Source organism: Cajanus cajan, chromosome 7, assembly GCF_000230855.2.
Source record: "Cajanus cajan strain Asha chromosome 7, NIPB_CcT2T_4, whole genome shotgun sequence".
Taxonomy (NCBI): domain Eukaryota; kingdom Viridiplantae; phylum Streptophyta; class Magnoliopsida; order Fabales; family Fabaceae; genus Cajanus; species Cajanus cajan.
In genome coordinates, this window is record NC_138523.1 from 56,280,683 (window position 1) to 56,292,687 (window position 12,005).

Genomic DNA, 12,005 nt, shown 5'->3' on the forward strand with positions numbered 1-12,005 from the left:
GATTTATTATCGTTGTCTTTTTAACAATAATTTTATGTAAGGTGCTTATGGTGTGTTGAGTAGCTTTGAGAGCTAAGGAAATCCCAATAGTCTAATCAATTCTGAGGATTCTCTGAACAAGGGTTCAATTGATTCTATGAGGAAAGATATACAAGGTCTCTATTAAAAATTGAGTTTCAAAAGTTCATATTCTTCTGAACCTTAAAGAGACTATAAAGAGATAGACTTTAGTTCTTGAAACCTTCCTCTTCATTTCTTCTTTCTAGATTTCTTTGGTAGATGTGGATTGTTGTTGGACTATGGATTTGAAACTTGAAGTTGAGAATCAGTGTTTTGGCATGGAGCTTTTGTTGTTTGAAGGTTGGAGCCATTCTTTCTTCTTCTTATAATGATTAATATGACTACATGTTGTATGTTTAACCTGGTTCTTTAACATATCAAATTATGAAAGCTCGTTGGAACTCACAAATTTTTTTAAGTGAATAAAGTCATGCTTATAGATGAGAAACAAGGACAAATAGATCCTTAAAATCAAAGAGATAGTTAACAAAAGTCAATGTAGAACTTGCTCTTCACTAACGCACACCACAGATAGTTCGTTTGGTATGTTAAAGTTGATAAGTAACCCCCTTAATCAAATAAGAAGTGACAATTTGATAACATGCGATTAATGTAAGAATTTAATACATTACCAAACAATTCTCATCTTAAGAAACCTGTAATGAAAATAGATAATGCAAGATTGTGAGGAACCCTCGAGGTTTTGCAGTGGTCATTTTCATCTGGATTACTATATAAGAAGCTTCACAAACTGAAAGAAAGAGACTTGCTAATGACTTCTTGATGAACTTGTAAAGAAATATTTTTAGAATAACTTTCTCATTTTGTAATGCTCCATGAACTTAAACTATTATTATATCATGTCTTGATAGGAAGTAAAAAAACTTGTAAACCTCAGTAACTCTAAGTTATTGAATTTGAGTCTGGAGAGACTTGTCGGTAAAAGAACACCTAGTTGAGCATGAAGAGACTTGATTATAAAAGAATATTTGATGTTGAAGCCTAAAAAGGCTTTGTATGAAAATAATATTTAGGTATATAGCTTAAAGAATCAATTCAAATAACACTTAAATTTAAACTAGAAGTGGCTTGTTGGAAAAATATGTGTATATTGTTTAAGATAATGAAACTCAATTTGGTTGAATTGAAAATTAGACACAGTTTCGGTTGTTAAGATGAACTAGTATAAAAGTACCATGTACTTCATCTGCTTGTTTTTCAACACTCTCTTTTCTGTTAACGTTACTACTTCATTACTTGAAAAAGTTTAAATTTTTTATTGATACTATTCAACCTCTCCTTATAGTGTCCATCTTTTCTTCACAAATACTTCACTTCTTTTATTAAGTGTGCTACAAACAGGGAAAATAAAAAAAGGATGAAATCAAGGCAATTAAAGGATAAAATGGAGCGCAAATCTGAAGGTTGAAGATATGAACGACCATGTTTGCCCGATGCACGATTGTGCTTCAAGAGAAACACGCCTAGATGAACAACCATGTTACGAAACACGATCGTGCTTACTAACATGCACGACTGTGCTTCCTTTAAAGCACTCCAGCCAACAAAAACATACCCTTATCACCAATAGGAGTGGAAAATAAACCCAAGTGTGTGAGTAATGCTTGAACTGGCACCAACTTTGATGGAAAATATTCAATTTGACCAAGCATGGGCATAGGTATGGGTAACACTTGATTTATTAAATTGGGTATATGGACGATAATGGGTATACCCATCCTTATCCCCATACTTGTACACATACTCGCTTAAAATTTATGAATATATTTTTTTTAATTTACTTAAAATTTATGTAATTTCTTATTCTTTTTTAATTTATATCAAATAAAATTTAATTAATATAATTTTGTAATTATTATTTTATGTTAAAATTTTTATTTTTTATATTTATTTGCAAAAAAAAATATATTTAATTAATTTTTAAGTAGGTATGGGTATATATGATACCCAACAAGTACGAGAATGAGGACACAGATTTTATACTCACCAGATATGGATGTATGGGTACGAGGATGAATATAAGGTATTAGAATGGATATAGAGAAACCCCTATCTGTCCTATCCTATTGTCATCCCTAGTCACTAATGAAGCATATTTGTGTTATGAAGCACACTCATGCTTACCCATAAACATGTCCATGTTTCTTATCTTAATGAAGCATAGTCATGCTTGATGAGATGTACGTCATCCTTAAAAGTATGTCCTAATTTTTTTATTTATTATAAATAGGGATGTTCATAACACATTGTAATCATTTAGTTTTTATGATATTTCTAGTTTTAGTTTTATATTTTCTTTCTTTCTTCTGTTTTAGAGTTGTGATGTAATTATTCTTTATGAACCCTAATGATGAATTCAAGAATTTATTCTTAATTGATGTATTATTATAATAATTTTAATTCTTATCTCGATTAATTAAAAGTTGCATTATCAAACTCTTTTAATCAACGAAACCTTAAAATAATCGAGTTAGTAAAAAATTGCATGACCAAATTTTCAATTGAATTAATTAATTAATTCACTTATAGGTGCATATGTTTTTTTTTTCAAATAAAACTCTTACAATCAATTTATATTTTTTTCTTAAAATAAAGACTTGTTAGCTTTTTTTACTTTTTTTTTTAATATATGGACTTTATTTTGGAAAAATCGGGAATAATAAGTTACAACTCTAGGATTTTTATCTCTGGACTTTTAATAACCATTTTCTAGTCCTTGTTTTCACTTTATAAATTAATATTCTCTCAATCAAACTTTGTTATCTTCAAATGGCTAAAAATCAAGATTAAGTTAGTAATTATTTGAACTTAGTCATTTGGGTTCGATATCTAAACTTCATCCATTCTTACTATTGCGGTAATGGACACTTATCTTAAGTGTATTTCACATGCAACAATCGACAACCTAAGATATATATTTTCATTATTATGGATTATTGTACATGTGTGTATACATGCATATATATATATATATATATGCATGCGTGTGTAGATATATTAACCTTAGATATTCTAAGTAGTTTCCACTTGTGATGAGTGGTCCATAATTGCGGTGATCAAAACGTATTGTTACAATAAAATAACTAAATGCCTCTATTTTAAAATAGATGCACTAAAATTACGGATTTAAAAAAAATAGAGGGACCAACATTGTAATTTAATTTTAAAGTTTTGATTAATCAATTTGTGCTGAATTTTTTTTTATGTGTTTCATATATGTAATTTTTTAATTTTTTTAATTTGTAGCAAACTTTTTTGAGATATCTATACTTTAAAAAAAAAATTAACACACCATACAAGATTATCTTTATTTTATATTTGGTCATAAATATTCTTAAAAGTATTTATATTTTTGAGATATTTTTTTACTTTCAATTAAAACCTTGATTACAATAATAAAAATTAAATTATAATAATTAAAAATAAATTAAAACAGAACGTTAAAAATAGATTTTACAATGGAGCGATTATGATAATATATCACATCAATATTACATATTTTCCAACTTAAAATAAACATTTCTTAATCCTTCGGATTTGGACGATGTTTCCCATGGTGATACGGGATTGACACATAGCTGTAGCTGTGGAAAATTAAATATTTTTAATTTCTGGTTTTTATATTTTTAAATTTATAAACACTATTTTTTATTTTTTAAAATAAACAAATTTTCATTCTGATCTATGTAAAATATTTTTTTCTCTAAAATTAAAATTATTATTTTAATTCCTAATTAATGACCATTTTAATATATATATATATATATATAATAATTTATAAAAATTAAAATATCACATGTAAATAAAATATTAAGACAATTATACGTATTTATTAAAATCATCACATAATTTTTTAATAAGTACGAAAAAGGGTCACATAATAATGGTAATTATAACAAAATATACTCATCTTGCTTAAATTTTTTGTATTTTAATTTATCTTTGTTGGATATTAAAAATTACTTTAAATACCAATTAATTTAAGTCAAGTCAGTTATTAAGAAGAATGAAAAAATGTTTCTACACTTTTTTCTTTTTAAAAATTATGAATTAAATTTTCAATTTATAATTGTAACGGATTTGCATTTACTTAATTAGGAAATTTCTTAATTTAAAAAAATATAATTATTTGTTAGGTCTTGACAGACTTTTTTTTGTCTGGAATGTTGGAGAGGAAAGACTATTTCATTGTTTTTAATTTATGGCCGAAAAGACTAGTCTTCTGTCTTCAATGTATCATATGCATGACAAAGAAATGTAATTTGGCAAACGCGGACAGAGGATGACGAAGACTAAAACAGAGATGGCGGGACAAAGAAGAGAAAGAGACTAGGTGGAAGAATTGAAATATTTATAGTATAATTTAATTTAAATATATTCATAATATAAGAGTTCTTTATGTTGTTATTTAATCACTAATCTTTATATACAGAATATTATTAATTTCTATATCAACTATGTAAGAATTATTTAAAATATTATTTTTGGTAAACCAATGTATACTGTATTTGAAAGCTATATACGAATTAATCTTTTGAAGTATTGTGATCATTTAAAGAATCGATCCTTTTTAACATAATTTTTTTCATATATACTAATCAAAATTAAATGATATATAATTTAAAATTAATTGATAATATTAAATATATCTTTATTTTTAATCCATTTAAGATTACTGTTTTTGATTTATACTATTATTATGTGACACTCTTTAATTAATTGCATGTTGAAGTATAAGTTAAAATTTTAAGTAATACTTATTATATCGATGTTTGAGATAATGTATCAATATGCAATATTTTCAAAACAAATATTAAGGACAAATAGTGTTTTCAGATTTTGAAAAAGATGAAAAAAGTATATAAATATCAAAATAAAAATTGAGTTATTTTCTGAAAAAAATTAAATCCAAATTTTAGAAATAGAAAAATATATGTAGAATCAAAATTAGAATTCATTTATTTTACAAATGAAAAAAATATTTGTTTCATATCAGTTTTAAAATTAATTTTGGGGTTGAAAACTAGTTTTAAGATCAAATCAACTCATATATATGAAACATGAATCTTTATCTTGCGTGAAAATGTTTTTAAGAGTTTTTTTTAATAAAAAAAATTGTAAAAAAAATTAACTTCTTATCTAATTTGATTTTGATTTATCATGATTACTTATGAATTAAATATTAATATTTTAAAATAATTTATCAATAAATAATTTTTTATTACAATACAAATTATTTATTATAAATTTAAAACATAATTTATGTGCTAAAAATATTTATGTATACTAATTTTAAACATAACTTATATATTCAAATATAATATTTATTTGTATATATAATTTATTATAAATTTTAATTATATATAACAAATAAACATTTGCAAGCTAAAATACTAGATTAAAATTTTGAATCCTAAATCAAATTGTGATTTAAATATAGTTTTAAAATTGATTAGATTTAAAATTGATTTTGAATTTTGTAATATTGTGTGTTTTAGGTGTTTTAATTTAAATTATATGTGATATATGATTAAATTATTTTTGTTGATTATACTTGTTGTTCTAAAGCTTTAGAGTTAAGTGACTTGAATTTAGTTGTCTCTAAAATAGTTTGAGTCAAACTTAAGTTGGTTTAGCATAAGAAAGAGTATACAATTTTTTTTTATAAATATGATTATGTTAGCTACAGGGAATAGTTCAAATTAGGAGCTCTTTACCCTTATTATGTCGGATGTATAATTGGTGGCATTGAGCATGAAATAGAGAAAAAAGCCTTTTACTTGATTATGATAGGCATAATGAAAAGAGAAAAACGTCTCTGACTTAGTGACATTAGATTCTAATGGAGAAGACACCAAGTGTGAATCAAGATAGAGACTCTTTATCTATACGACCATGTCAGGCGTTAGTATTGTGACGTTGGGATCAATCAAGCAAAGGCTCTCTACTTGAAATGAAGTTAGACATGAGTTTTGTCACGCTAAGCATGAGAAATTAAGAAGCTCCCTACCTCATCCATAGTGGGTGCTAGTGGAATGATGTTAGACGTAATTAAAACATAAAACTTATTCTCTCAATAGCGTCAGATGCATATAGAATGATGTTAGAACTTAGAAGTTGGTTAATTGATGAAATATGATGTTTTATGTTACTAAAAGTCAAAGAATAATGTCTCAATTATATGAAGAATGTTGAGATATGAAGGATTACTTATATAAGTGATGATGTTTAAAGTTGCCAATAATGGAGATTGATGAAGTTAATTAAGTTGTAAGTTGTATGCTAAAAGTTAATGAAGTTGTAAAATTGTATGATGTTTATAGTTGTTTGAATTGTAAAATTATTAGGCATGTGATGAAGATACATGTCTTAGTTGAGATATATGTAAATTATAAGAGAGTAAAATTATTTTAAAAATTAAAGTATCTCATTAATTATGTGAATATAAGTTGTGATGTTTTGAGATCCCAAGTTGAGACCCTTCTATAAGTAAGTTAACTTTTGAATGAGTAGTTATTTTATGTTGTCTTGTCGAGGTTTTATGTGGAATTCGTATGGGAGCTAGGTCAACCCATATGTGTATAAAGTGATCAATTGTATAAAATATAAAGTTGATGCTTAAAATCTCTACTCAATTACTGGAAGGGTGCGTAGTATTTAGAGAATAGTCAGTTGACTAATCTCATAAGAGACTTAGTTTATACATGTTAAGGTTGTAACAAACTCACGCCTAAGTTGTTCTACCTAACTGTAATATTATACTTTTTTTAATTTAAGTGACAAAACCTGATAAATCAATTTGAGTTGTATACTTGACACTCTAATGACTTTTATTGTAAGAGATCTCCATAGTTGATGTGCGTGATGATATGTTATTTGCTTATCTTCGTTTATGTCAAGAATGTTGTTATGTTGAAGTTGTTAGGTTGTGTTGTGTTGTAACTTGTATGGGTTGTAGTTGGTGATAAGCTAAAATTGTGTTTTGTGAAAATTTGTTGTTTAAGTTGCTTACGTTATTACTTTATGTTGTTGTTGTATGTTAAATTCTTTCACAAACTTTCCATTTTTATTTTCATGTGGTTGAATTATAATGATTCTACTTAGTATGAGAACTTGACAAGATTAGCTTGGATGTTGGTGAAGGGTCATTTTGAAGACGACTCAGTTTTGTGATGCTATTATTCTTGGACATTTTTGTTGTATGAAAACGCTGACTGGCAATAAGGTTATTTTGTGTGTAATTAATATATTACGTGTATAAGGTCTATGTGTATAAGGTATGTAGGTAACCATTTAAGAGAATTTATATTTTTATGTTTTATGCACTCTATACATATAATTATTATATGTGTGTTCAAATGATTGTCAGATGACAAGCTTAATATAGTCAAGCAATGCTATTTTTTTGCTATGTTGTACTTTGTTATATTAAATATGGTGACTTATCAAGTTATGTAAAATTTGATAAATAATTTTAAAAAAATAAATTTTGAACTGATTTTAAACTTTGAACTAATTTTAAAATTGATTTCAAAAAATTCAGATTTACTTTTATAAAAACATGGATATGAATTTTAAATCTAAACTATTTAAATAAATATAATTTAGATATATATTTTTAAAATATTTCAATCCATAATTTACATGATAGGGTTTTTAGAAAAAAAATGTATTGTGGGAGAATACATGTCAAGTAATACTAAAAGTTATCATACTTTTTAGCCACTTTTGAATGTGGTGATGAAAATAATTCATTTTTGTAATATGTATGAGCAAATCCAATATAATTATTTAAGTTGATTCTTAAACTTAAATAATTTTTAAGTATTATTAGCTTAATATATATATATATATATTAAAATTAAAGTTTAATTTTAGTTTATTATATATTTTTTTTCCTAAACTAATTTAACCTTTTAAAAAGTCTAATTTGACCATTAACTTATTTAAAAATATATTTTACATTAATAATATTAAATAAATAAATCAATTTAATTTTAAATAATTCAAAAAATGTATTTTTTAAATAGGCATGTGAGTTTTTTTTGTTGATAAAAAACTAATTTATTAAATAATTTTTAAAATTTAAAATTTCAAATAAAAATAAAATTAATGTAAAAGCAATAATTCACGTAATTATGTACATTTATGCACATGTATCATGAAAAAAAAATGATATTATACAAAAAAAAAAAAAACTTTTTAAATATTAAAAATACTTCATTTGAAACATTATAAGTAAACAACCCTAACGAGGAATGAAAAGTAAAGATGTGACAATTAAGTTTTCTATTTCTTAATTTTTTGATTTTGTTAAATAAAAAATGTAAAATATTTAATTAAGATAGTAAAAATATTAAAAAAAATTAGTAATTTGTTTTTTTATTATAATTTTATTTATTTAATTATATTATTAATAATATAATATATATTATTTATTATTATATATATAAATAAATTAATCTATAAGACTTTACAAATTTTTTAATAAATTTAATTCAATTTTTTAAAATTTAAAATTTGATATTTTTTTATTAAATAAACTAGACGACATCAAACTTTAAATATATCAAAATCATAAATGGCTCTTTTTAAATGTAACAAATTATTTTCCCTAATAATCATTAAAAATTATCTTTCGAATTAAAATGATAACTTTTATGTGAATAAAAAGTTAAAATAAGACTCAGTTAAAACAAGTTAATTTTTTTTAAGTACATAATTTTTAGATGCCAGATAAAATAACATATTTCAGTTATTTATTTATAATTTTCTGCAGCTCTAGTAGATTCTTCTATAAAGTTAAGCTAATATTTTAGTTTGTCTATTTTATAGATTAAATATTTATTATATATAATTAAAATTTATAATAAATATATAAAAAATAATTATTATATTTATATATAAATTATATTTTAAATTTATATAAATAATTTTTTAAATATATAAATTATATTTTATATTTAAAATAAATAATTTATATTATAATATAAAAATATTTTTAATTATTGATCATTTATTTGATAAATAAATATGATAAATAAAAATTAAATAAGATAAAAAGTTAAATAATAAACTCTTATATATTAACTCTAAATTTTATTAAATACAAATTTTTATTTTGTATGATATAATTTTTAGTAATTTTTATAATTAAAATTTTTTATAAAATTCATTTTTAATCTTTATCTAATTAAATTTTAATTCTTATTAAAAATATTAATATTTTAAAATTTAAAATAAATTATCAATAATAAAAAAATATGAAGAGCAAGAATGATAAAAAAATAGAGTAATAGAAAGAAAAAAAAAGTGTTATGGCGTGCAGAGTTGCATACGCGCATTTGACACGGAATATTATAGTAAATAGTATACTAGTGCCATTCATTGAAGGAGGAAAAAAGAAGTTGAGGAGGCTAATTATAAATTTATGTTTGGAGTATGACGTGTTATGATGGGATGTTGGTTACAGGTTCTCACCAAATAAATGTTATTGTTAATATATATATATATTTATATATATATTTATCTTATTTATTAAACGTATTTTAACCATTTATCTATTAGAGCATCTTTAATGGAATTATTTTTTCAAGTTCCTTAAAAGTTAAGAAATGAGATTTTATCTAATGAGATTTTATCTAATTTGCCATTGAAGCAAATGATATGATATTACTTATCTGAATACAATTATTTATATAAACACTTATGCTTAAGATATTCATAATAATAAAAAGAAATAAAAAATTATGTTGTCATCAATGAAGTAGCATATACAAATATATGTAGTAAATTGGACCTATCAAAAGTTATATAAGAAACACCCCAAACAATTATACAGTGAAGATGTTTTTAAAATATTTATTTTAATTGTTTATCTTTCATATTTAAATTAATTTAGTTATTTTAAAATAATAATAATTTTTAATTTATAATACAATTTTAAATTAATTTTTGACTAATTTAAAATATAAAAATTATAAAAATAGATTCAATCGTATAAAAGTTAAAATTTTTAATTAACATTTAAATTCATAAAAATTATAATATAATAATAATATGTCTAATCAATAATTAAAAAATAATATAAAATTATAATTTTTAAAATTTAATTATTTTTTAAACTTATTTTTATGTAATTTTATCATACTTATAATATTTTTTATTTGAATTTTAGTTACACTTAATAATTTTTATTTTTATATGAGTGAATTTAATGAGATAAATTTTAAATTTTATATCAGTAAAAAAATAATCTAAATTATATTTTAAAATCTAAAAATACTCATCATTTCAAAAAGATAAATTAATTTAAATTTAAAAGATAAAAAATATAATTAACATTTTAAAAGATAAAGAAATAAAAAAAGATAAAAGATAAAGATATATAATTTAAAAAAAGAAAGAAAGAAACAGCGCATAGCATTGGAAAAAGGTATCCTCGGTTATAACCTCCAAGGTGGAAAACCGAAAACAAAACCCACGCACCCACTGTTCCAATTTCCAAATCCATTAAATACCTTTCTCTCTCAATAAGACACCCTCACACCCACCCCTTCTCTCTTCTCACCCCCAACAATGAGTTACTACAACCAGCAGCAACCGCCCGTGGGAGTTCCTCCGCCCCAAGGTCAATCAATTGCTTTCCCCTCTTTCCCTTTTTCTTTTTCCTTCCTTTAATTTAATTTAATTTTTGATTTTGAATCAAAGTGTTGCATGTGGGTTTATGCTAGTGCCTTGGGATGAGATCTTCATGATTTTGATTCTCACAAATTTTTTATGTATGGGAGTAGGTTATCCGGCACCGGGAGAGTCCTATGGAAAGGATGCGTACCCGCCGCCAGGGTATCCACCGCAAGGGTACCCTCCTCAGGCGTATCCGGCACAGGGTTACCCTCCACCCTACGCGCCTCCTCAGTACGCTCAGCCTCCGCCGCAGCAACAGCACAATTCAACCGGCCCTGGTTGCTTAGAAGGATGGTGCGTTTTCTCTCTCTATTTAACTAATTGAATTGTAAAATCAAAATAGAAAGAGTGAAATTGCATGTCTACTGTTCCACCGATTCAGATCCATTGATTGTTGTTGCGGGTGCACAGTCATCTATCGTGCTCCTGCCTCTCCTCTCATGGATTTATCAGTCGTTGCGTTGTCTTGTCTGCTATCATCTTACTTTCTCTCACGCGCACGTTACTCGAAGTGGATGTTATCTTTCTGGCTGGACCCCACTTGTGTATTTTTCAACTAATCTAAAATATTTAATTAATGTTTTAAATAATAATAATTACATTCAAATTTCTCTTTATGACTTTATATTAATACCGTAATTTAATTAAATTATTTTTTATATAGCAAATTATAATTTATAATAAATCAGAACTTTGAAAATGAGAAAAATCAATAGTCTTTGAGTTTTCTGTTTCTTTCTTCATTGTTTTTTGATAAATAAAAAACAAATACAGTATTTGATGAAATTAGAATGTTTTGTTCTGTGGAAATATTCTAATTTGTTTGAATTTGTGGATTATTGCAGCTTGGCTGCTCTCTGCTGCTGCTGCCTGTTAGATGCCTGCTTCTAAGATCGGACGCAAATTGGATTTGAATGTGTATTTTGACTTTGAATATGTCGAACATTGTTCTTAAGTTTATCTTTTCCTTTTATTCCGTGGATATGAACTATTGTTTTTAAATATTATATCGCCGCATTTACTGTATTCCTGCGTGTCTGTTTTGTTTCATGCATTTGTTTATATTGGTGATTGATACAAAATATCTCTAAATAGTGTTAATTAGAGTTAACAACTTAGTACAATACATTTTCATTTGTACATGCATTTTAGAGAAACAAGTATTGAGTTTTGTTACACACGAAAACAATTCCGTATGGCACAAATTAGATAAGCTTGGCAACCTTTCTTTGTGAAGA

General features: G+C 24.5%; 1 protein-coding gene across 1 annotated transcript; it reads left to right on the forward strand.

The window, feature by feature from the left end:
- The first annotated feature begins 10,523 nt into the window (after positions 1-10,523).
- On the forward strand, positions 10,524-11,793 carry WIH2 (proline-rich family protein). Its single transcript, XM_020354383.3, has 3 exons — positions 10,524-10,711; positions 10,875-11,061; positions 11,613-11,793. The coding sequence occupies exons 1-3, from the start codon at positions 10,660-10,662 to the stop codon at positions 11,656-11,658; spliced, it is 285 nt and encodes a 94-aa protein (XP_020209972.1). The 5' UTR covers positions 10,524-10,659; the 3' UTR covers positions 11,659-11,793.
- Positions 11,794-12,005: the final 212 nt, after the last annotated feature.

Excerpts from the sequence above, each read along its gene's own strand:
- WIH2 (XM_020354383.3), top strand. The coding sequence starts at position 10,660 with ATGAGTTACTACAACCAGCAGCAACCGCCCGTGGGAGTTCCTCCGCCC. Across the intron at positions 10,712-10,874 it reads GGGAGTTCCTCCGCCCCAAG|GTTATCCGGCACCGGGAGAG; the intron begins GTCAATCAATTG and ends GTATGGGAGTAG. Across the intron at positions 11,062-11,612 it reads CCTGGTTGCTTAGAAGGATG|CTTGGCTGCTCTCTGCTGCT; the intron begins GTGCGTTTTCTC and ends GGATTATTGCAG.